The sequence below is a fragment of the Trachemys scripta genome, chromosome 4 (genome assembly GCF_013100865.1).
Source record: "Trachemys scripta elegans isolate TJP31775 chromosome 4, CAS_Tse_1.0, whole genome shotgun sequence".
NCBI classification, from domain to species: domain Eukaryota; kingdom Metazoa; phylum Chordata; order Testudines; family Emydidae; genus Trachemys; species Trachemys scripta.
The window spans coordinates 133,478,159-133,503,046 of NC_048301.1; the positions used below are offsets into that span (position 1 = coordinate 133,478,159).

Genomic DNA, 24,888 nt, shown 5'->3' on the forward strand with positions numbered 1-24,888 from the left:
ACTCTGCAGTACCCCTGGCACTGCTTCCCCATGAGACCCTGTTCCCTCCTTCAGCACCCCGACCCACAGACAACACAGGTCATTTGGAGATATCCCTCCCCCAGCATTGGTGTAATCCCCCTTGCTCACCAGTGACCCCCATTCCCTTCCCCAAAGCAGCATAGTTGGGTCACTGTCCGACCTCTTCCCCACAGCCTGTCTGGAAAAAGGAAATACCATGGTTCTGAATTACAGAATTTATTTCTGAATAACTAATTCCTGAGCTGTACTCCCTTCTGCTCTGATCACCACAAGACACCACCCAGGCCCCTTCCTCTGGAGCAGGCATCTTGGAAATAAACCAATGCTGAAAACACAGCTCACTGGCAAGCTGAAGGGTTTCTCCATCTAGCTGAGATCATTAAGCTAGCAAGTGCTTTATCTTCTCTCCCCTCCAAGATTGGAATGTCATGGGAAACAAGGGCTATGTTATGTGGGTCTACATGTAACTCTGCCTGCCCTATCTTACGGCACCATTCCCGATACACACCTCTGCCCTGGCCTTTACCAAGGCTCTGCACCTTGCTCAGCCCTCCAACAAGCTGGAGGAGGAATTCAGCGGTTGCCCATTCAGTAATGCCTACTGTATGGTAGGAACGCAGACCCTACTGCTACCACCGCCAGTCAAGGTGACCAGTATTGTCTTATTGTCTCCTTCCTACTGCTTAGATTGTCAGCCCTTTAGGGTGGCAGCCATCTTTGTTCTGTGTTTCTCCAGTGGCTAGCTCAACAGGGCCCTGATCCATGACTGGGGAATGACTAAACATCACAGGCAGCTCAGCAGCTGCATGGAGAGTGTGTGTTCTGGCCATTGGACTCCTGCCCCCAGTAGGGGAATTAGCTGCAATGTGGGCTAGAACAGAACAGTGTTTTTTGGGAGGGAGGGGGACACATACTCCTAGGATAGAACAGGGCCTGGGGTACGGAGGGTGCACTCAAAACATGCACACACAAGGACGTTTCTGGAAAATGAAGCCAATTTATTGTCTCATAATTTACAAAAATACGAAGGTACAAAAGGAGGGTCTACCACCAGGACAGGCCTAACGCTGCGCAGCTAGGACAGGCTGCGTCCTGGCACCTCATCCCACCAGATATGCAAAGCGGAGGCCAAATGGAGCCGATACCAACAGGACCCCATTGGTCAGGCGGCGAGTTAGCTGTGCGTAGGGCTGGTGGAAGGATTGTTCTGGATGAAGAGGAGCCATGCTGCAGTTACAGGACAGGAGTCCTCAGCCAAACCTGCTTGGCACTTCGGATCACTCCTCAGGGAGGCTGCAGCTGGGTCTAGAGAGAAAGGGGCAGGAACGGCTCGCTGATCTGCAAGAGGGGAGTGGAATGAGTTACTGGGGATGAGGGAGAGCCTGAGCGGGCAACCAGCAAAGCAGCAGGTGCGAGGATGACACGTCTCTTGATGGGATCTCTCCAGCCTGTTTAGTTCATGGGATGGAGTGCGAGACCAGGCTTGAGAGACACTGGCTTCTCAGACAGCTGATAGAGAGCGCAGGTGGAACGGGGGGCTCCATGCCAGCCAGCTGGGAGCAGTCACGGACCGGCCACGGCTCTGGGTCCTGGAGGAAGCCATCAGCTGCGGACCTGAGCAAACTCCTTGCGCAGCCATAGGGAGTCCTGGTAGAAGCGGGGGTCCCCCAGGTGCAAGGCCGTCCTCTTGTAGAAGTAGCAGTACAGCACGGCCACTGGGGACAGCGAGAGGAATGTGAGACAACACAGCCGGCTGGGGAATGTCCTCTCCCCCACCCCATCCTCCACCTGCTGGATCACCCCAGTGTGCCCTGGGGACCTTCAGGACAGGCAGAGCCTCCCTGAGATCCAGCACCAATGGGAAGGGGTTGGTATGGCTCATGGGAACGTAGAGCTGCCATTCCCTAACAAACCCACCCCAAGCCCAGCCTAGGGAGACTGCAGGGAAGGCAGATGGGGCCAGCCCACTGCCAGCTATGGTAGCTCTGCTCTGGGGCTGTGGTCTGGGTGTGCGTGTTGGGATCCATGATGGAGCTTGGCCCTTACCCAGCCTCTGGAACACAAAGAGGGCCTGCAGCCCGTCCGTCCATACAAAGCGGGTGGAGTTTTTCCAGCGCAGGTTCTGAAGGAGAGAGAGGCACAAGGGAAATCGGGGCAGGAAACGGCCACGTGAGCACCTGCCCAGCCCACCACAGGGCTCAGCACGCTGAGTCCCTTTACTCACTTCCTTGCTCCTTTCTTCTCCGGGCTGCTCCATTCAGTCACCTCCCCATGTCACTTACTCCAGATCCCCAGTGGGAAGCAGCTCCCTATCTCCCCAGGGTTAGAGGACTCCCCCTAGTGGCTGAGCCCCTCAGCAGGGGGAGAAATGCATCATCACTGTACTGATCCACTTTCCAAAGCAACTCTTTCCCAACAAGAACCATCCCCCTCTCTGAGCCCATCCCTGGGGCCCAGCCGTCTAGAGGCTTCCCTCCTCCTCCCTACGAGCGGGGGTGTGAGTGGCAGGGAGCAGCTCAGGGAGCACACAAAAGTTAATCAGATCAGCGGATTTATACAGAACACCAAGACCCAGTCAAGCTTCCCAACACAGATCCTAGAAAATCCTCTTAAATCCTGCTGCCCAGCTACTCACTAACTCGGTGGCTTTGGGCAAGTCACCTAGGCCCAGTTCCTCAAAAGTATATAGGTGCCTAACTCCCACTGATTTCAATGGGAGTTAGGCACCTAAATACCCTTGAGGATTTGACCCTGAGCCCCTCTCTGTGCCTCAATGTCACCGTCTGTGCAGTGGCGGGGGGGAGGGAGGGAGGGGAGATGATGCTGGTGGCTCCCTGTTTCACGGGGGGGGCGCTGGACAGCAGGTGTTCTGAAATTCCTGGCTGGGGGGTGCTGGAGCAGGGCAGAGGAGGACCACGGCATTCATGGCAGCAAAGGCAGCTGGTATCTGGCTGGCAGTGCCTCACCATGATGCTCTGTTCCAGCGGGTTACAAGCGTCAGTGGTTCTTATTACTGATGTTCTTCAGCACCAAACGGTTGAATCCAACACAAGAGGCTGGTTTATTATCCTGTGGCTTTGGGCCAGGTACTACTAGACTCAGCCAGCCGGTCACCCCAGTGCTCACCCCGGCGTCTCAGAGCCAAGCAGCAGCTCCAGCAGAGAAATGGGATTTGTGGAGCTAGCCCTTTAAGAGACTGGCAATGTCGCAGCAGGTAGCAGAGAGAGACTCTCAGCTGTGGGTGAGATCAAAGGGGGGGAGGGCGCAGTGCCTAAGAGACAGGGCAGGAAAGCGTTAATGGGAGTGGCGAGGAGGGGATGGTGGGTGTCTTGAGGATGGGGAGAGAGCAACCCTCCCTACCCTTCTCCTCCGAGGAGGGCAGGGCACAAGCAGAGCTGCCAGCACCTGTGCTTGCTCCAACCCAAACTGGGACAGACACTCGCAGCCTGTAGCTGCTGCAACCAGCACTGGTTCCTGGTGGGGATTTATCCCATGCACTGCCCTGCACGGACACTGGCACTGCTCACCCAAGGATTAGCCTCGTTGGTGGGGAAGCCATTCCAGCAAGACTCTAAAGCAGGCTTGGGAGCTTTCCAGGGCAAGTACCGACCAAGCCAGGCATCCGTGTAAACCCAACTCCCTAGGGCTCCCACACATGATCCAACCCAGGATGCAATTGTTCATCTGTTAGATCCTGATCAGAACCGGCGAGACCAGGAGCTGCTGCTCAGGGGGGAGCTGAAAAGGGAAGGAGGGGGATTTCAAAGGGAAAGGCTCTTGCTGTACCGCCCTCTCATGGGTACCACAGTTGAGGACACAGGTCAGTTTCCACCCTAGCTCCAACAGTCCCCTGCCAGGAGGGTGTTCTCTGAGGCCTGGCTTCTGCTGAGCAGTGATTTGGGTTTTTAGATGGAGCAAAATCCCTTTGGGAGGAAGTGATGGGATATCAACAGACTGGCCAATGGCCCAAGCTGTGCCAGAAGGGAGTGGGCTACCACACTAGATGGATCGGTGCAGCCACTCCACCACCTCTTTAGGAGTGAACACCTCTGATTTCCCTACTGTGAGCATTCTGATCACTCCTGGGATAGCTCCTGAGGGCAGAACCAATGCCTCCGCCATCCTCTGGCCCCAGCCGCCAAGGGAGGAGTTGGATTCAAATGTATTTTGAATCCCAAACTATCCCCCCTCCAAATAAACTCTCACTGTGGAGTTGCCTCCCCCAGCCATGTTTCCTACCATGGCATCAAGAGAGCACAAGGCCCAGGACACCAGCACCTGCCGATGGCCATGCAACAGGCTGCTGCGTGAGGCCCCACTCCTGCTCTCGGCAGTGAGGACTCTGCTTGAAGTGGCCAGGAGGGCTGCTCGCAGACCCGAGTCAGATTAGGTCCCCAAAGAGCCATAACTGACTATGCTGCCTAGTGGGAGGAGCAGCTCTCCCCAAATCTGGCAGATGGGGCATGCTTCTGCCCAGCCCCACGGCCAATCTCCAAGAAGAGAGGAGGAGGCTGGGGAGGCACATGTGCCACCAAAGAAAGGATCTGAGTTGGGGAGGAACAATGCTCCCTGTCACAAGTTAGGAGGAAGGTGCTGGGGAAGGGCTGCACGGAGCCCAGCTGAGCTCCCTCCAAGGGAGAGGAGAGGAAGTGGGGCTTGTATCCCTCCCCCGCTTCTACTCCAGGCCCAATCCCCCTGCTTGAAGCATGGGGTGAATCCCCCAATCAGCGAGGGCCCAGGTGCAAGGGTGCTTAGCGGCAGCTCCTGGTACCTCACTCCTCTCCTTAGAGTGCCCCACACTCTCCAGAGATGCGCTGCTGCCTCCTTGGGAGACGGACACGTTCCACAGAGCAGCAATCCTCCCTCTCCGGAGCTGCAAGGGGAGAGGGGCCCTGAGTGAAGCTCTGACCTCTCCAGGCTCAGGAGTCAGCCCTCCTCCCTCAGGATAAGCTGCTCTCCAGCAGGAGGCCAAGACAACACACTGCTTACAGAGTGTGGCAGGACTGGCTTGGTGCACAATGGGGAATTTTGGCCCTCTCTAAACCTTTATGCCAGAAGGCGGCTAGCAGAGCAGACGGACAGTGTCCAACTGGGGCAGGACATCAGACCAGTGGGTGGTTCTGGGACTACAGGAAGTGGGTATCATATCAGATGCACCAGGCTCCCAGCTGCTCCGGAAGAGGGTGAGCTACCCATCTAGACAGATGTGTACAGCTGTTCCTACGCCCCCTGAGAACAAGCCCTGTCTTACCATGATCCAGATGTGGAAGGCGATACTCAGAACCAAGTAAGCCGCCGACAGGACAATGGTCCCTTTAAACTTGTGAAAGAGGAGGTTGACCAGGCCGGCCTGGAAGACGAAGGTGTTGAAAAACATGAGGAAGATGATGATGATGTTGAAGAGGATGGCGATATCCTGGATGCTGCAGGGAGACAGATGCCATGAGCACACTTCCAGAGACCACAGCCCTCCCTGGGGCCATGTGCTGGACACAGTGGCCAACACAAGCATTGCCCTCTGTCCTAGGGGATGTACCAGCTTCCCTAGCCTACACAGCAAAACACAAAGCCTGTGCTGGAACAACACCGTGCACCAGGCCCCTGGAAGGAGAGGCAGCCAGCTCTGGGTGGTTCCTCCAGCCCAGGCAGCCCCTCCTAGTGCAGTAATTCCCTGCTTTGATAATTGATCTGGGCAGACACAGATGTTCCTCCCCAGATCTTTATGTAACTGACACTTGGCTTAGTGCCAAGAACACGGGCTGGGTCTGGGAATGGAGCCACTGTCCACAGACCAGATTCTCCCTGCAGCTACGTCCCCCTCCCCCTGGCAGCTAGCAACTGATGCTTCAGAGGAAAGCAGTCAGGTACTGCTGCACACTGCAGGGGAAGGAGGACAAAACCTTCCCCAAGTCCTCCCCCTCCACTCCATTGCCTCAGTGTGTCCTCTCGTCCCCATTTTCTTGGCTACAGTGGCAGTGAGCTGGAAGAGAACCCAGGGCTCCTGACTCCCAGTCCCCTGCTCTACCCACTAGCCTGCACTCCCTCCCACAATTGAGAAGTGAACCCAGCTCTCCCAATTCCAACCGCTAGCCCCTGCTGCCTCACATGAAGAGCACAAGCTGGATGACGGGGGCCGTGCGGAGCAGCTCCGAGAAGGAGTTGACAAAGAGGTCATAGACGATCAGCAGGAACTGCAAGGAGAGCACCAGGCTGTAGTTACTAGTCCGGAGCATCTTCCTTTCCCAGGGCCCTCAGCGTGTGCATTCCAGAGAACAGAGCCAGCTCATCCTCAGGGCCAGAGGGGCTTCGGCTCCCCTCCTGCACCACAGCCTCTCCCTGCTCCCTACAGCTGAGCTCTGGAGTCTGGAAGAGAAGGTCAGAAAGGGTTTATCTCCAGCAGGGCCTGTGGCAAATGCCTACCTGACCTAGGAGTGAAGCTGCAGCTCAACCAAGAGCCCAGCTTGGCCAGGGGTTCTCCCCAAACTGCTTCACATGCTCCCAGACAGTACCTGGGCCCAAATCCATGGGACCTTCTCAGTTTCAGCTAGCCAGCAGCCAAGCTCCAGGCTAGAGAGCAAAGATGTTTACAAGAGAACACCCTTAAGGGTCATAGCAGTAACCCTGGACTCCCTTCACCCAGAACACAGGCGCTCTCCTACCTAGGGGCTGCAGGCATACCAGGGAGAGGATCTCAGGGGCTCCATACAGAGCCATGCCCTAACCCAGGGTGCTCTCTACCCTGTGAGTCATAGTCAGAGGGCTCTCGTTCTGCCTGACCCAGGTTACTTTAGGGTTATGGCAGGCCACAGACCGGCAGAGAATGCGTTTGGAGGAAGGTGGGGGGGACATGACCCTGGAGGAAGAAGAGGAGACAGAATCTTGGGGTGTTACAGACGCCCATAAGGGAAGAGGATCATAAATATATTTGGGTTTGGGAGCCAGCGGGGACACAGCCACAATGGTAGTGGTGTGAAGGGACACGGGGTTGAGCAGAGGACAATGGGGTGATCTTATTTGGGGCAACTCACGCACAGCCTGAGACTGGAGCAGAGGGATCCTTCCTGGAGACTCAGGATCACCCCGGGCAGGGAGAAGGAGACAAGGAATAGGAGCTGAGGCAGGTTGCCACACCAGGGATGAGGTTTTACCCACCCGTGGGGAGGGGATATGGGTCTGTCCATAGGAGAAAAGAGGAAATGCAATTCAGAGCCAGCCAGCCAGCCCCCCCCCCCCGCCCCCCGATTGCTACAACGCGTGTGTGTGTGTACCGTACAGCGCCTGGGGGTGGGGGTAACAAATTGGGTCGCCCCCAGTGGGAGGGGCAACAATACTAGGGGATCGCACGTAGGTGGGGGCAGGAAGGCCAGGGCGAATCCCTGCCAACATTTACGGGGGCGGGGGCGATTCTGGGACATCGTAATTGACATCCCTCTTAATTCAGCGCCTCCAGGGACTCGGCCCCCCTCCAATAGTTCCGCCCAGGGAACCCCCCGAGCCCCGGCCCCCACCAGGAACCCCCCGGGCCTTGGTTGCATAACCAGGGCGCAGCGGCCCGATCCCGCCTCCTGCGGTTCCCCCGGGCGCAACTGCCTTCCCCCAGCCAGGCCGGGCCGGGCCTCGCACGTACCTCGGGCCGCCATCTTCCATCCCCATGGAGACCGCACAGCCATTGGCGACCGGTCCGGCCGGCGGAAGCGGAAGCGCTCAGATAGAACCCAGGGGCACCTCCGGATGCCTTGGATCATAGAGTAGGGCAGAGTTCTCGTCTCTCAGTCTCTATGAGTTGCGGAGGCTGCTGGACGGCGAAGACTCCATTTCCCATAGTGCCGCGGGGGAGGGCGAGACTCGGAAGTGCCTGGCGCGGGGGCGTGGCTGTAAGGGGGAGGCGAGCCGACCGCGCGGCTGCTCGTGGTGAGCCGCGGGGGTTCCGTGGACCCTTGGAACTACCACTCCCAGCGTGCACCGCGGCGGGGCCGGACGAGAGGTGCGAGCTGGACAGGCGGTGGGGTGGACGTAGGGGAGGGGTCAGAGGACCAGTCCAAGGGGCAATGGGAGGCACTGCTGTGGGGCAGCAGCTGACCTGGTAACCCCTCCCCCAGCCCAGTGTAATGGCCCAGCAGCACTCCCTTGGCACAGTTCCCCAGCCGGGCCTGGCTAATGGCTTTGACCCTTGGGTGGAGGCACGAGGGGCTGGCCTGGCTGCAGGGAGCCCTGGCTCTAGGGTGACCAGATGTCCTGATTTTTGGGGCTTTTTCTTATATAGGCTTCTATTACCCTCCCACCCTGTCCCGATTTTTCACACTTGCTCTCTTGTTACCCTACCCGGCTCACTGGTGCCCCAAGGCCCACTTTTCATGGTGTGTTGGCCCCAGGCCTGCCCTCGGGGGACTGTGCGGATCCTGGGGACCTGGCATGCTAAAGGGGTTGCTCACAAGGAGCTAGTTACAGGCTGGGGGATAGGCACCCCTGCATCGCCAATGCCTTGCTCTGAATCCTGCTCTGTTAAATGGTGCTAGCTCACCCCTTTATTGTGAGTCTCATGATTCTTAGTGTTCGCTCGTAAGGCCTCAGCTGCTGGAGATTGCACAAGAATCAGCCCTTTTGAGTTAAGTAAGTTTCTAGCCGTCATGGTTGCAGAGAAAATCTGGAAATCGTGACCCTGCATGCTCCCGGAGACTCATACAGCACGAGGGAAATACAGTGAGCCTTGCATTCATTCACTTAATTTCTTGACCTCTTTTCCATTTACACAGACCCAGAGATGCCCATAATTCTTTGCCACTCCTTTGGGTCCATGACTTGGGTTCATAGGTCTAGGACTTGAAGTTCCAGCCCTTTTGTCAAACTTCTCTTGACTGACTCTGTTGTATCATTGGTCTTCCATGCCCTTTCTTGCTGTCCTCTCCTGTGCTTTCTTTGCTGGTCTTTCAAACGAGCTCTGGTGCTCTCCTGCCTATCTCTCATTGAGAGTCCCAAGTTCAACTTCCCCCTAACTTCTTCCCTGTGTGCTCTGTCTACTCTCTGCTTGCCTGCCATTCTCCTCACTATAGTATTTTCTGCTACCTATATCTTTTGTTTTCTCTTCCATCTCTGTAAGACCCACTGTTTCCAAACTAGAGCAGACAGGGACAAATGCAGGCAGCATACACTTTTTCTTGCAGCTTGTTAGTTAATTGCCACTCCCACAGTACTCCTGCCACTTTTTTCACTGCGGCCCATGCACACTGGGTTCTTTCCCTCTCCCCACCCTCCAGTGGTACTAAGTGTATTTCCCAAGTACACAAATTCTTCTGATTCAGCATCTCTCCTAAAACTTCTATCAACAGCTCTTCTTCAGCCTTGCCTACTTGCACAACTTCAGTTATCTTTATGTTTAGCTTCAAACACAGAGGCCCACTCTCATAAGATATTTACTAATTCCTCTTTGCTGTCAACCAAAAGGGCCAGGTCACCAGCATACGTTAGTTTTCTCTGTGTCTCCACAGACTTGGTTCTCCTACTAATTAACGCCATAACTAGGATGAAGAGAAGTGGACTCAGCATACCGCCTTGTCTCAATCTGATTGTCACTTCAAAATTCTGAAATCGCATGTATAGTTTTCACCTTAGCTGTTGACCCTTGATACAGCTCGTTTATCATCTCCACTTCTTGAACACCCCTGCCCATCTATCTTAATACTGCAAACACCAACTCCCATGGAACCAAGTCATACACTTTCTCCAGATCAATAAATGCTGCATAGTAGTTATGCCCTCCACTTATCATTCTTCTAAACTTCTGTCTCATTAACAATATTGTGTCTATTGACTCCTTCCCTTCCTAAAGCCATGTTGCTTCTCTCCTATATTCTCCACCTTGCACCTCATCCTTGCCTTCAAAATTCTCTCCATGACTTTGAGGCTGACTTAACAAGGTGATGCTGTGATAGCAGTTCAGATCAAACATTTGCATCACCTTTACCCTTCCAGAGAGGCACAGTCAACCCTATTCTCCAGTCATTTGGTATCCTAGCTTGATCCCAGCAAACTCTGAGTAATCTGTGATGCCACTTTACTCCAGTATTTCCAACTACCTTGATCATACCAACAATTATTTCATCTTCTCCAAATGCTTTACCATTCTTCATCCTATTCAGTCTCTTCTATACCTTTGGAGGCTTCCCCAAAATTATCAGCAATGATTGCACTTGCAACTCTCTTCTCATTTAACAGCCTTTAGAAATATTTTTTCCATAGCTCCTACAACTTGTTTGGGGTTAGTCACCACCACACAGTACCTATCCTTCACATATGAAGATTTCTTCATTTCTTGTGCTTTAGTGTTCCTTTTTTTTTTTTTTTTGCCAACCCAAAAACCGATTTCCTGCCATTATCTTCCTGCAGCTTTCTGTTTAATTCCTCTTTAGCCTCCATTCTTGCCTTAGCAACTGCCTTTGTAGCCTTCTTTGGCCTGTTTGTGTGCATTTTTTGATGGTCTCATTATCATGACCTGCTCTCTCAAGCTCCTTTGAGTCATTAATTCTTTTTTGTTTCTCTTGCACTTCAGATTTCTCCCACCAGCTTGTTCTTCCCAAATTTATTTATTTATTTATTTTAAAAAGGCCTTATGATTTTTTAAGGCACTCTCATGATTTTTTAGGACTGGACCTGTTACTTTTGGATGCTTGGAGTTGGTGCTATTGTGTGAGACTGGACACGGGACTGGGCTTTCTGTCCTTTTTGAAATCCTCTCAGCATCTCTGGAGCATCCTCTCCCAAAGGGTTTGGGTTGGAATTGCTCCATTTGGGTGGGGGGCAGCAGGAGTCCTGCTGATCCTCCCTCAGCTTTGTGCGTTTAGCAGGGGGCTGGGAACCAGCAGCTCCTGGGTATAATAGACAATATGTTTGTACAGCACTTTCCCTCCAGCTCTCTCAAAGTGCTTTATGCATTCCAGCCCTTCCTGGGCAACAGGCAAGCATCACAATCCACGTTTTTCTGGTGGGGAAGATGAGGCTGAGGGGCTACAGAGTGCGTCGGGGCAAAGCCATTGGTGCAAATGATCACGAGTGCTACAGCTGTGCATGATGCTGATTGGTTCCTGCGAGAGGTACTTACTGTTTTGTCCGATTGCTTAGCAGTTGTATCTAACCTCTCAATGCACAAACACATTGAGATCCTGACTAGGAAATGGTGCTCTTCACATACATGCTGAAGACCATTATTGCAGAAGCTCCAATCAGAATCCGGTGTCCTATTGTGCTGAGCACTAGATGCAAGAAGAGGGCATAAAACTTGTCTTAAAGAGCTTTCAACTCCTAGACTCCTTTCCTGACCTCTGGGCATTTTAACTGCTGATCATCCAGCAAGCAGGATTCCTGTGGCTGCAGACATTAAACTCTGTATCACCGCACGGTTAGTCCATGTGTGCTCATCTGCATAAACCACAGTGGATAGGACTGAAGGTCCCTGCATCTGCAGACATGTGAGAGGAATGACACTAGACTGGGATACACAAAGTGAGGCCCAGGGCCTACTGGAGTTTGCAGCCACCCACTCCCAGAGATCATTGGGAGGCTGTAGTGTTCACTGCTGGTAATCTCACCCATGAGCAGCTCTTTTCCTCCCTTGAGGTGGCTGGGTGTATTTTTGGTGGAGGATGCAGATCTCTAAGCAAATGAGATGCCACCCCCCAGTTCCTGAGAACTTGCTAGTGTGCACTTAGTCATAGGGTTGGCGTAACCCTGTGTGGAGAGTCTGTCCCATTGCAGAGAGACGTCTCTCCTGATGGCGTCAGCTCAGCACAAGGCCAGACTGGGAGTGCTGTAGGGCAGTGTTACATGTTACTTGATTCCACACAGGGCTACCAGGGTGAAATATAATGACCTACTTGTGACCTTAAGAACCCCTCAGCGCCACTTGACACAGGGTTACAAGAATATCCTGGTGCGTATAGGTGGGCAAGGTAATATCTTTTATTAGCAGAGGTGAAAGTAACACTCAACACTTACCAGTACGGGGGCCAGTGCCTCGGGCGGAAGGGGTGGGGCTACAGTTCAGCGTCCGCCAGCCAGCCAGCCGGTCCATGCTGCCTGGCCCGCACCGCCCAGGGCTCCAGTGGCGATTTAAAGGGCCGGGGCTCCGGTCACTGCTGCTGTGCTAGCGGCTGGAGCCCTGGGTCCTTTAAAATTGCTGGTCTCAGGGCAGCTGCTCCTCCCCCCCTCCCCCTCGGCAGCCCGGGGGGCAAAAGGGGCAATGATGTTAAAGCGCTGCCGTGGCAAAGGACCCTGCTTAAAGTGTTGCTGCGGCAGCGCTTTAACGTCTACTGCTACGGGCCAGTACCGGCAGCCGCTTTTTACCGGTAGTCCGTACCAGTCCATACCAGCTTACTTTCACCCATTTATTTGATTAATTTCTGCTGGTGAAAGAGACAAGCTTTCGAGCTACACTGAGCTCTTCTTCAGGTCTGGGTTTTCTGTTGGACACAGGCATGTCTAGTCACCTGTCTGCTGACGTCTAAATCAAGCAGTGTAAGCTGACACAGTGGAAACCCACAGTCACAGAGTCAACAGGGGGCTATGACAACAACAGGATAGCAAAACACAGGACAATAAGCCCCAGGGGTTATGCTGACTCGGGGTACAAACAGTGAACTCTGGGGAAGGCAAGGAAGACATCCCTTTGTCCTGCACCTAGGAAGTAATTGGGCAGTGCAGTTACTTTCACGAAAATGGGATCACAGCCTTGCCTGAAACACTGCGAAGGATGTTTGGGTGAGATATAATGTCTTTAGATGGAAGGTTAGCCTGCTCAGTTTAGTCTCTAGGAATCGTGTTATGATTTTATTTTATATGTAACCCTTTTGTTTCCATCATCCTTACTCATGATCTCTTGAATCTTGAGTAGTTTATCATCCTTATTTCCACTGTAAATATATCTCAGTGCTGTGGTATTAGACCAGGAGCTGATCCGGAGCTGGTGTGAGCGCTGTTCCCGTGGGGACAATAGAGCTGGTATTACTGTGGGTGTTCAGTGGAGAAGAGGCTGGATATCATAGGGGAAGCTTCGAAGGGGCCTGGGGTGCACTGATTGTTAACTTGCAAGGCAAAGTGAGGACTGGCCTAGCCCAGCGGAGATGGTTTTGGTGGCTAACAGGCTGGCGGTGTCAGGGGGCTATCACCCAGTTAAGCACAAGCAAGGCTCCCTGTGGCTGGCAGCTGGAGGCGACTCAGTCCTGGGCGCCCCAAGAATGGTCACCCAGTGTTTCACAGGAGGTCAGACTAGATCAGGGGTTCTCAAACTGGGGGTTGGGACCCTTCAGGGGGTCACAAGGTTATTACATGGAGGGTTGCGAGCTGTCAGCCTCCACCCCAAACCCTGCTTTGCCTCCTGCATTTATAATGGTGTTAAATATATTTAAAAGTGTTTTTAATTTATTGGGGGGGGGGTCGCACTCAGAGGCTTGCTATGTGAAAGGAGTCACCAGTACAAAAGAACCACTGGAGAGCACCACTGGACTAGATGATCTAATAATCTCTTCTGGCTTTAAAGACTCAATCTCTGGTGGGGGAGGGGGTGGTACAGGAACAGCATAGTTGGATACTGTCAGAAATAGGGTGCAGAGTTGGGGAGGGCCCTGTGATGGGAATAGCAGGGGGTGCTGCAGGGCAGGATTGAGCATTGGGTGAGTGAGGCAGGGGAATCAGCCTCACTCCCATGTATGATGTCCCTCCCCCAAGCTCTCTACTGTTGGTCTCAGGTGCCTTTAGCTCTGTGCTCCTCCCCCTCCCAGTGGCTGTGCAGTGCTGATCTGAAAGCAGAAGTTGGGAGGGTCTCATGACCCGCTGCCTCCCCACAGGAAGTGCCAAGCACAGGTGCAGCCACCAGGGTGGCAGGCAGGAGGCTCGGTGACTGTGACGAGGGCCCTTCCTTTCTGGGCGCTGGGGGAGTGGGTGGTGTTTTGGAGGATCTGAAACCCCTGGGCTGGAGGTAGCTCCCTCTCTGTGGCTGGTCAGGTTGTGTTTTCCACGTGGGAAGGCTGCTGGGCTCTACTTGTGCTTCTGGTGCTAGCTGGTGATCTGGCCAGCCCATTGTGGATACTCGTGGCAGCTGGTGGGAGAGCCTTCGGTGCTGCGGGGGCTGGGTCCGTGTCATGCTGGTTGCTGGCGTGTGGGCACAGCATCCCCAAAGCCCAGCTCCTGGCTGTTGGGTTTGATTGGCTCAGCACAGGTCTTCAGAGTGTGAGTGCTGTAGGGCAGGGACTCCTTGGGGAGGAGGGGGGAGAACAGGGCTCTTCTCTACTTGGGAACCTGGGATCCCTGCTGTCCTCCAGGGGAAGGGGAGTGAAGGCTGCAGGGTGGGCAGAGGCCTCTCTTGCCCTCTGAACTCTGGCTGCAGAGGTTTGATTATCTAAAATCATCTCTGTCTCTGGAGACTTTCCCTGCCAGCTCCCAACCAGAAGGATCCGTTCTGGTTGGGTTCAGGGCAGTTGGCTGCTCCTCCCCGCCCACCTGCAGCTTGTTACTTAAGGCTGCACTTAAAGCAGCTGTTGATCCGGTCTGATTAACTCTGGGGCTCCGCCTGCTCCTGGTTCTATAACCAGCCTTCTGAGACAGGAGGGCACTGGCTGACAGCAGTTGGCAGAGGCTGGTGGAGGTGAGGGAGGGCGGATGAGGAGCGGCTGGAGCCAGGTGGAGGTCGGAGGGAGGGCTGGCAGGCAAGGGGCTGCTGGAGAGGGAAGGAGGGAAAGTGAGCCCAGTGGAGAGGCAGGGTGAGGGGCGGCTGGAGCTGGGCGGGGAGGGTGGGCGGGTGAGGGGCATCCAGAGCCAGGCGGGGAGGGTGGGCGGGTGAGGAGCGGGCGAGGGGCCTCCGGAGACCGGTGGAGGGCAGGTGGGCAAGGAGCGGATGGAGCCCAGTGGAGGGGAGGGAGCGAGAGAGGGAAGGCGGGCAGGTGAGGGGTGGCTGGAGCCCGGCGGAGGGAGGGGAGGCTGGGCGGGTGAGGGGTGGCTGGAGAGGAGGGAGGCTGAGTGGGTGGGCGAGGGTGGCCAGAGCCCGGTGGAGGGAAGACAGGTGGGCGAGTGAGGGGCAGACGGAGCCCAACGGAGGAGAGGGAGGGAGGGCGGGTGAGGGGTGGCAGGTCAGGGAGGGAGGGTGGGCGAGAGGCAGCAGAGCCTAGTGGGCTGTGCAGGGTCTGGCGTGGGGGGCAGCGATTTGCTCGGAGTGCAGCAGGGCACAGGCTGGGCAGTACAATCGGCTGGCATGGTATTTCCCCCCTCAGGTGCAGTCCCTGCTGCTGGAGTGATGCCCACCTTCCAGTTCTTGCCCTTCTCGGCCCTGCTGGGCACCCTGGGGCTCCTGTGTGTGGTGTTCACAGGGTTCTGGTCCCAGCACTGGCGCGGAGGCTTTGCCTGGGATGGCTCCGCCAAGATGTTTAACTGGCACCCCATCTGCATGGTGACAGGCATGCTGGTGCTGTATGGGGCGGGTAAGTGGGTGCTGTCCCTGGGTGGTGCGTCGGGGGCTGGGACGTGGATACAAGGGTTGCTCTGAGTGTGCCGGCCTCTCTCCCCTGCAGCGGTGCTGGTGTACCGGGTGCCCAGCTCCTGGGCGGGCCCCAAGCTCCCGTGGAAGCTGCTGCACGCAGCGCTGACCCTAGCAGCCTTTGTCCTGGTCGTGCTGGGGCTCGTCGCCGTCTTCGGGTTCCACAATGCCCAGGGCACCCCCAACATGTACTCGCTGCACAGCTGGCTGGGGCTGGCAGCTGTGCTGTTCTTCTCTTGCCAGGTGGGTGCCCAGCCTCCCCCTCTGATGCCCAGCTCTGCCCTGGCTCCCCCTCTTGCTGTTGGCTGCCTATGCCATGGCTTGATCCACTCTGTGCTCCAAACTCTTCTCTGTTCCCCCATCCTAGTGGCTCATGGGGTTCACTGCCTTCCTGTTACCCTGGTCTCCTGCCTGGCTGCGGATCATCTACAAGCCTGTTCACGTCTTCTTCGGCTCCACCATCCTCGCGCTGGCCATGGCAGCATCCATCTCCGGCATCAACGAGAAGCTCTTCTTCAGCCTGTGAGTGCCAGAGCTGGTGTGGGGTGTGTGGGCCTCCATTCGGCCTAGGGCTTCCCCCACCACTCCTAAGAGCTGGGCCAAACCAGGGTCCATCTTGCCCAGTGTCTTGTCTCTGACAGTGGCCCATACCAGAGCTTTGGGGGAGTGCACCGAACAGCACAGTGACCCACCCCTGTCTTCCACTCTTGGCTTATGTTAGTCAGAGCTCTGGAGTCACCCCAAGCATGGGTAGGGTCACCTCCCCCCACCACACATACACACTGTGTGACTGAGAGATGCCAGCAAGCGGCTGAATGGTGACAGCCCCAGAAGGGAAGATCTAAGGGCTGCGCAGGCTCGGTGCAGAGAGGATAACTAAGGGGAGACTTGGGAAGCGTCCCCAGCTCTAGGTAGCTGTTCAAGAGGATGGGGAGCTGCTGTTACGGGTGGGAGTGGGTTGTGAAGATGACTGGGCAAGGTGCCCAAGGAAGGGCTAGAACCTCCTGCCCTGGAGATGGGTTGAGGCATGGCTGGATCTCACAGGGCCCGATGGATGCTCCAGGAAGTGGGAGAGGCCCCTCCCCACCCATCTGAGGGAGTGCTGGCAGGGTTTCCCCCTCCAGAGGCTCTCCAGAGGGAGCTGGGATCGTAAGGGGCGAGGGTGCTTGCACTGGTGCTGTCTCCGAATGAAAGTGGTGGCTCCATCTTTTCTCTCTCAGGACGAACAAGACGGTTCCCTACGCTAAACTCCCCCCTGAGGCCTGGTTCGCCAATTCTCTGGGGATGCTGATCTTGGTCTTTGGGTTGCTGGTGTTGTGGGCTCTCGCCACGCCGGCCTGGAAGCGCCCAGAGTCAGAGTCACTGGAGGCCCGACAGGTACCAAGTCCGTGTTGCTGATGGCCCAGGACATGGGCACTGTGGGCAGGAGGGGATGTTGTGGGGTTGAGGATCGGGGAGGAGTTGGGCATGTGGAGTGTTGCTGTTAGGCCAGGTTTAGGGCGGATGAGGGAGGGGAAGAGTGGGTGCAATGTTCCCTCTAAATATTTTACATCCATGTGCGGAATTACCTTTATGTGCATCAATATGGAGGTGATATGTGGCGGGGGTGGGGCTGAGGGGTTCGGTGTGTGGGGAGGAGTGGTAGGGGAAGGGTGGGAGATGAGATGGGCAAGAAATAACGAGTCAACTCACCGCTGATCTGCCTGGGAAGACACCTGCTAATGTGACGAGCCAGGAAACCGGCGGCTCAGCCAGTGGGGCAGATGGGGGCAGCAATCAGACAGGAGTGTCCAGTACAGGATGGTGGCACCGAAGGCCAGGGCGGTTTTGGAGCCACCCTGGTGGAGCAGCAATATGTGGTGCTGGAAGCGACTCAGTGCTGGGCGAGGGGGGTGCCTTGCTCATGGCCTCTCTCTCCGCAGCCCCTGCTCCATTAGGACAAGTGAAGCAGCTGCCTGGAGGAGGAGCCGCTGCCCAGACTCTCCGATGAGAAGGGCAGCTTGGTGCTCCTGCAGTTGGCGCTGAGCCATCTCCGGAGCCTGGCCAGCACAGAGCCGAGGGGTGGAGGTGCTCTCCTTGCTCCCTCACCACCCGGCTGCTCTCCCGGATCCCTGGCTCTTGCCACTCCCCTGCCTTCTGCTCTGGGTTCCTGCATGTGCTGCTTCTTCCTGGGATTCACCAGGCAGCCTTGGCCCCTCTTGCCATTGTGCTGCTGTGCCTTAGGGGCCCTGGCTGACGCTACGGCCTAGATCAAGTAGCCTGAACTAAAATAAAAGCCTGCTTTGTGGCGCTTGCCCTGGCATCGGCTCTGCAGGAGGCAGGGGCTGGTTGTGTGTAAGGAGCCTGTGCTGGCCGCTCAGCTGTAGCAGCGTGCATGCGCCTGGGGCATCAGTGTGCCAAGCTCCAGCCAGCTTCCCTTTCCCACTGCCAGCTTAGCACCCACTTCTGCTCTCTGGCGCTGTCCCCTGCTACCTTGGGAGAGTCTCTGCTAGGGCTCAGAGCTAGGGTGACGAGATGTCCTGATTTTATAGGGACAGTCCCGATTTTGTGGTCTTTTTCTTATATAGGTTCCTATTACCCCCCACTCCCTGCCTTGGTTTTTCACACTTGCTGTCTGGTCATCCTACTCAGAGCATTTGCTCTCCATGGGGTTTGCTTCCAGCCCTGGTCATACTCCCTCTCCCTTGTCCCAGCTCTTTGAGTGGAGGAAGCAGTCACATTTCCTCCTGCCAGGAGAGGGCTGCAGAGCAGGAAGCTGTTGTCCATGCATCGCTGTGATGTGCAGGTTGGCTGGGGAGTCCGGCTGCAGTGCCTGACTGCCCTGGGGATGCTAAGGTGGGAGGAGCTGTCCAGGGCCATGCTGTTCACTCCTCTGCCCAGGATCCACAGATAAACTCTGTACTGAGCTTCTCTAACTAGTAAAACAGCTCAGGCTCGGAATCCACTCACCTGCAGCTCTCCGTTTGGATCTAGGCTGTATTGCCGTCTCTGGTGCTGTATCACAGCTCCACCCTGCACAGTCCTACACCAGGCTCCGGTCTGCCTTTCCTACCTCACCTGGGGTGTCTGGCTCTGGCCTCAGCTGCGCTGAGCCCTGAAAGCCACTCCAGCAAAAATTTCCAAGTGATTGGGCCTGGAGGCTCTCTAGTGCCTGGCCAATTCACAGTCTTCATGGCTGGCCTCTCCCAGGTCCCGGCTCAGTGCGGGCAGGCACCGTGAGCTGTATCTCCTCCCAGTGCCTACGCGCTACCATTGGCATGACGTAATTTGGGGGCTGTACAACAGACACTCACTGTCTGGTACCTGACCCAGCCAGCACTAATGAAAATGGACTCATAGCTTACGCATCCTTTGGTGGCATCTGCCACAAGCTGCTCAGAAGCTTTGAGACAAGATCCTGTCCATTCTGGGCACTGGATCTGCCGGGGTGGTGTGGGGTCCCCATGAAGCAGATACTTCACTCTGGTTTAAAGATTCATGTACAGGATTAGGGCTAAATTGTTCGCCAGGTATTAATCCCTCCCATCCCCACATGGTGTAACAGACAGGGACATGGTGGGAAGGGTTCAGACCCCCCAGAGAAGGGCAGACAGGGAGTATGGTTGACTCAATGGGGAATATTTCCCCATGACTGATTGCAGGGGGGTGGGACGGGTGGCCCTTCCTATCCTCTATGGCTGTGCGTTCTGCTTCTCTGGGTGTGTGCTATTGCGGTAGGTTGGGAGTGAGCCCACGTGGCTCAAGCTGAGATCTTAGGAAGACACTGGAGGCTTCCTTAGAAGTGTTTCCAGAGAGAGGCAATTAAATGTATTTGTTGTATGTGAGAAGCTGCCCAGCCCAGGGGGTTTGATAGCATCCACACAGAGGCTCAGTACATGCTACTGGAGAGGTGGAATGCAGCTACAGCTGGTTGGAATTTGAGTTTTCTGTCCCCTGGGAAATTCTCAGACTTCCAAATCTCTGGCTTTGTTCTGAGCTGGGATGCTAAATCGGTGGTGGGACTCCGTGTGACACACAGCACGGTGAGGATTTCAGTTTGATGGTCTCAACACCTTTTGATGGGGCAATGCTTCAGTTTGGCTTGTTATCTAGAAGTGAAATGTTTGACAGGGATGATTTCCCCCAAATGTCCAGCTAACTCCAGGCATTCCCCAAAATGCATTGACTGTATCAATCAGCTCTTTCTGATGGAAAACTGTTTGTGGAAAATGTCCAACCAGCTCTGTAGACAACCTTGAAAAATCAGGTGGCCCTAGGCTGAAGGGAAAAAAGAGGCCAAAGCAGACAGTGGGAGCAATTGGAGCAGCTGCCCCTGTACCCAGGAGAGGCAGGGTGCAATCCAGCATCATCCCATTGAGTACTGGGGCTTACGGGAATGAATTAGAGTGACTGTTGCAAAGAGAACTCATGGGGTATAGCCTGGACATCTACCTAACTCCAGGGAAAGGAGCTGGCTGCTGAGTCCTTGCTAAGAGTTCATGACTTAAAGCTCCAAACTGGGAAGTGTATTTCCATCCTGCTGTGTGTGTGTGTCTCTCTCTCTCTCATAAGCTTGGCTGAAGTGTGTGGCTTCCCCCGGGCTTTGTCTCCTAGCTCTAGCATTAGCCATGTTAATATCTGGGGTACTTCTGATGTCTTGCTGGGAAACCGTACAGCTGAATAGGCTATTTTGAAACGCTGGGGCCTCGGTGGTGGTACTACCCTTTGTTTAATAAATAGCACTGTTTTGGAATTGGAGTCAAGGGGGTGTCTTCTTGGGGGAGGGTGGAAACCGAGCCTCCTAAAAACCAGCTGTTGCTCAATATGCTTAGTGCTGGGAGTAACTGGCTGGAGCTAAGCAAAGGCACTAGGGAGGTTGGCCTTTCAGGTACATTTCCCCCCACCAAGCTCTAACAGTCTGGGAGCAAGGCCACCCTTATCGATCCGGCTCCTCAGAGCAAGGCAGGACAAAGAGCCTAGTGGTGCAGGCTGCTGGGGTGAAGATACTCCTTTTAACAATTCAACTCCATGAACTGGCTGGTGCCGGCAGGGTGCTCTGATCTGTTGGCTTGATGAATTAGCCCTCTGCCTCAAATGCCCTGTGCTCAGCTGCAAACCCTTCTCTAGCAGAGAGGAAGGGGTGTGTGTATTGCAGCCCTGCCCAGAGCTGGATTTCCTCATTGCTCTAATTCTAGCACATTGGTTGCTCACTTTCCCCTGTGCTAGTTACCTGGGCTCATGTCTCAAATCCCTCCCGCCCCCAGCAATGCTGCCATGTCATGGCTTAGCTGGAGCTATGAAGTGTGCTGGCAGCTGGAAGAGCTGCTGCTGGCAGGTAACAGCTAGTGCCACAATCTCCCTTCTGTGCTGATCCAGAAAAAGGATAATCTCCCTGCCACTCCTAGGTCCCTTTCAGCCTGTTCCTGGACTCTGCTCAGCTCAGGCCCTTCCCCCAGCTGGTGCAGTGTTTGCCTATGGCAACATCCAGCTGGTCTCTCCATGTGCTGGTCCATGTTCTAGGAAGCAGACCTTGCCTGGTTGGATTCATGACAATGCACACCACGTGCTGGCAGTGCCTCACCCTGTTTCATAATCCCATAGCAGCCTGCAAACCTTGCTGGCTGGATGGGGTGGAGTGGGGATGGCCCTTGGCCTGGCGCAATCCTCCTGCAGCGCATGTGACCTGTGCAGCTGGGCTGGTGCCAGCTCCTGCTCTCCCAGGGCACATAGGCTGAGTGAGTTTCTCCAGTGGCAGCTTTCAGGGTGGTACATTGGGCTGGAATAACCAGCTCAGGATCTGTGGAAGGAGACCTCTGCATGGCTTCAGCACTTCTTCCTCCCCACCCTTGATTCAAGTGACAGTGAGATAGGGAAGCCCCCTGCTCCAGGCCCTTTATCTCAGGGGGCTGGCCCCTTAAATGAAGCAAGTCCAATGTCCCTGAAGACCAAACAGGTGCTGCCTGCTGAGGGATGGAATGACACCTGCTCAGGACTATACCTGGGGGGGAGAAGGGGAGCCCAGGGAGAGCTTGAAGAGAGCCTGGGGAAAGGCTCTACCCAGAGGAAAAAGGGCCTGCTAGTCCCTCCGCACAAAGCTAGGCCCCGCAGGACAGAACTAAACCATACCAAACTGTGAGGAGCAGCATGATCCCTTCAGCAAGGTAGGTCTGGGGAGAGCAGAGCCATGGAGTTAAAGTAACCATGAGCCCTAAGAGAGGGCAGGTAACGACTCTCTTTGAGGAGGTGCAAAGCCTGAAACACCTGGTGTAACAGGCTAGGGCTGAGGAATAAATAAAACCCCAGCAAAGGAGCTATGTAGCATAAAATGTCTGCATAGTAGCCCTGAGGGGCTGACAGAGGGTGTAGTCATGGTGGGGAGCAACGAGCCCCCCAGTCACCTGCCCCTGCCAGGGCAAGACTGACCCTGGGTGCTCCTCTGCAGGGGCTGAACTCATCTAGTGTAGGGAGTTGGCTTCCCTAGCCCACTGGATCTCACTACAAAGCTGAGCCATGGCTGCATTCTGCTCTTTCATCCCAGTGCTTCCCACTCACAGCCCCTGCCCCCTCCTCTCTACCCAGCCCCAGCATATGCAGAGACCCCCCCCATACCTTGCCCCCCTCCACATCCCTTCCCCTCCCCAGACCTGCTGATCTGAGAATTCATAGCCCTGACATTCTAGGGGAGCTCCCTCACAGCACAGGCAGCACTGAGCAAACATACCAGGGGAGCCTGGCTCTCTCCCCACAGGAAGGGGGAATCAAAGAGTGGGGCGGGGTCCCCAGCCTAGGAGCAGCCTGCAAGCACAGAGAGAGGAGACCCCTGCTAGGAGGAGGTGGAGAACACAGAGGAAGAAAGATCCCTCCTCTGTACTACCCAGCCCGAAAGCTGCATGGGGAGACCCCAGCCGGGAGAGCAGGAAGAGCTCGAGCCCATTCACCATCAGGCGGCAGGAGCCGGTGTTGTGCTTACAGTGACGTAGCCCTTACAGCTGCTGGAGCACGTGTGTGTGTGGGGCCCCAGCAGCCCTTAGCCAAGCTCAGACAGATGTAGATCTTTCCATGTGCCACCCCCTTCCTCCCATCTGTCACCAGCTTCCTGGTAACAAGGGGCCTGGGGTGCTCTAGTCAGCTCAGCTATGGCTCTCTGTGCCAGGGTAGGGGAGGTAGATGAGCACAGCCCCACCACCAATGGCTTTCCTGGCTCCTGTGCTCCACTGGAAACTCTGCTGCTCAGTTCAGTGGTTGCCCTGTCCCCTCTTGTAGCACAGGGCCCTGGTAAGTGGACACTCCCAGGTGCACTGTATGAGGAGGCATGGGCCAGGGCTGAAACCTCAGCTCTGGAGCTCGGAGCTAGTGCCAGCTTTGCATTGACTCAGCGCTGGGTGCCTCAGTTTCCCCCTCCATGCAATAGAGAATCTGGACCTTACCTGACCCCACTTCCTGGGGTAGGGACAATTCATTCACCAACAGCTGGAACGAGGTGCTCAGAGATTCTCTGGGGGTGGGGGCAGGGGGAGAAGGCACAGCAACTCCAAAGCCAGAAACACCCCAGGCGGGGAGCTGTTCTGTGCTGTGAGAACGAGGCGGCAGGCAGGCACTGCTGCTACAGAAAGGAACGGGCCATGACCTCTGGAGCAGAGCTCTTTATTATAGCCACCGCGCTCAGAGCACCCAGTAGCAGGGATGAACTGGGAGGGACAGTGGGCCTGCTACCCAGTGAACAGTGGGCACAGGGATGACCCTAGTCTCCCTGCTGGCCCCCATTCCTGCCGATGAGATCCTGGTTTGGGCAGATCCAGGAGCATTGAGCCAGCTCTTGCCAGGACTCCCATAAACATCACTTCTCCTTGTCTTGCCTACAAAGGGTGTGCAAGTCAGCACAGAAGGGCCCCAGGGACTTGCGGGGGGAGGAGGATAAAGTGAGGGAGGTGCCCAGGAGCAGCGGGAGGTGGCAGAGTCATGCACTCTAGCTCTGTAACCCTTCCAGCACAGCACGCAGAACGGCTGCTGCTGCCACGGCCCCTGGATCCGGTAACTCCAAGCGGGCCGAGCTGATGTAACTGGCCCTGCCAGCGCCTGCTTCCATGTTCTTAGTGGATTCAGCCGCAGCCTCTGCACTCTGCCAAGAGACCAGGGGAGGGAGTAGGTCATGGGTGGGAGTGTCCCCAAGGGACACGGGGAACACAACAGGGTCAGGTATGCAGCTGGGGAAGGGGGGCTTCCCTCTACAACTCTCCCGCTGCCCCTCCATCCTGCCCCCGTGAGCTGTGCCAATGCCCCTCAATCCTGACCCACAGTTCCCCTGCTATCTCGGCCCCTCCAGAGCTCTGCTGACACCCATCACCCCCTGCTTTTGCAAACCGCACCATAGGAATTTTCCTGCCCAGACATAGCCTGGGCCTGTGTTTTACATTTCCATCAAAGACAGCCATCCACTGGCACAGCACCCCCATGTCTCACGCTAGGCGTTGGCTCAGTTCTTGCTAAGAGCCATTCACCCCCCTTCCTGCAGTTTTCTCAAGGTGCCCACGTGCTAGCCTGCCCCAACTCTGCTCATGAGCCCAACAGGATCACAGCCCCACATTCAACTCCCCTCATGCAGCTTTGGCTCCCCACTCAGCTTCAGGCTCCACCCCTTCACTAGCTCCTCCCTGTCCCACCAGAGAAGAGGGGCCTGGTGGGAAGTGAGCTCTCATACCTGGACTGCCTTGGCCAGCACAGGCAGCAGGTCGGTGCCAGGGGCCTGCATGGCGCGCAGCTCCTGAGCAGCAGCACAGAGCGAATCCAGCTGCCCAAGACATAAGTGGGAGGAGTGGTGAGGGCAGGGCCCCTGGGAGACAGGGCAAGCGGCTGGGGTGGGGGTTACTGAGCAGAGGTTGCCCCATGGATCCCTCTGGGGCTCACCAGGGGGCAATGCCTGCCTGAATCAGCAGCGGACAGTGCCAGATGGGGAATACTCCTCTGTATCAGCACTGAATGGCCTCCCTTGCCCTCAGTGTTGCCTGTAGATGGGAGCAGGCCCAGCACCAAGAGGGTCCCCAGTGGCAGTGTAACAGGCATGGGCAGAGCTTTGCCTGGTACCCATCGCATCATGTGCCCAGCTGTTTGTCACTCACCATGGTCCTGTCCCCGGGCGCAGCTCCCCCGTACCTGGCACAGAAAGGAAAGGGATCAGTAGCGAGCACAGAGCAGTGCCATGGACCCACCGCGGAGGGGTCACGGGCCACTGGTAGTGGTGGGAATGCCTCATTGTCCTTCCCACTCAGGATCCCCTCCCCCCCCCCCCCCCCCCCCCCCCGCCCGCCGCCGCTCTCCCTTCCCCCGGCGCCCCCGCGCGCCCCCCCCCCCCCCCTCTGCGCCCCCCCCCCCCC

The 24,888-nt window shown here is 56.0% G+C and overlaps 3 protein-coding genes across 14 annotated transcripts in view; 1 reads left to right on the top strand and 2 right to left on the bottom strand.

Annotated features, from left to right (window-relative positions):
• Nucleotides 1-998: 998 nt before the first annotated feature.
• On the bottom strand, nt 999-7,813 carry TMEM138 (transmembrane protein 138). 8 transcript variants are annotated; one of them, XM_034767650.1, is made up of 7 exons: nt 7,649-7,813; nt 7,050-7,194; nt 6,127-6,212; nt 5,273-5,444; nt 4,793-4,894; nt 2,068-2,143; nt 999-1,736 (listed from the first exon to the last, which is right to left on the bottom strand). In XM_034767650.1, the coding sequence occupies exons 1-7, from the start codon at nt 7,672-7,674 to the stop codon at nt 1,624-1,626; spliced, it is 720 nt and encodes a 239-aa protein (XP_034623541.1). In that variant the 5' UTR covers nt 7,675-7,813; the 3' UTR covers nt 999-1,623. The 8 variants fall into 8 exon arrangements, with proteins under 8 accessions (XP_034623541.1, XP_034623542.1, XP_034623545.1 ...); XM_034767651.1 differs by lacking the exon at nt 6,127-6,212 and having other exon boundaries at nt 7,054-7,194; XM_034767654.1 differs by lacking the exon at nt 7,050-7,194 and having other exon boundaries at nt 6,127-6,384; nt 7,649-7,767.
• Nucleotides 7,814-7,904: 91 nt separating this feature from the next.
• LOC117875989 (cytochrome b ascorbate-dependent protein 3) lies at nt 7,905-20,270 on the top strand. 4 transcript variants are annotated; one of them, XM_034767648.1, is made up of 6 exons: nt 7,905-8,005; nt 15,276-15,482; nt 15,573-15,781; nt 15,906-16,060; nt 16,759-16,915; nt 17,461-20,270. In XM_034767648.1, the coding sequence occupies exons 2-6, from the start codon at nt 15,299-15,301 to the stop codon at nt 17,473-17,475; spliced, it is 720 nt and encodes a 239-aa protein (XP_034623539.1). In that variant the 5' UTR covers nt 7,905-8,005; nt 15,276-15,298; the 3' UTR covers nt 17,476-20,270. The 4 variants fall into 4 exon arrangements, with proteins under 4 accessions (XP_034623539.1, XP_034623538.1, XP_034623540.1 ...); XM_034767647.1 differs by lacking the exon at nt 7,905-8,005 and adding an exon at nt 13,509-14,653; XM_034767649.1 differs by lacking the exon at nt 7,905-8,005 and adding an exon at nt 13,509-14,238.
• Nucleotides 20,271-23,145: 2,875 nt separating this feature from the next.
• TKFC (triokinase and FMN cyclase) overlaps nt 23,146-24,888 on the bottom strand; it is a 10,490-nt gene continuing 8,747 nt past the window's right edge. For both annotated transcript variants that reach the window (XM_034767644.1, XM_034767643.1), the window contains exons 15-17: nt 24,634-24,667; nt 24,216-24,305; nt 23,146-23,636 (exon numbers count right to left, since the gene is read on the bottom strand). In XM_034767644.1, the coding sequence (XP_034623535.1) occupies nt 23,484-23,636; nt 24,216-24,305; nt 24,634-24,667 (277 nt within the window). In that variant the 3' untranslated portion in view covers nt 23,146-23,483. The remainder of the gene's footprint in view (nt 23,637-24,215; nt 24,306-24,633; nt 24,668-24,888) is intronic.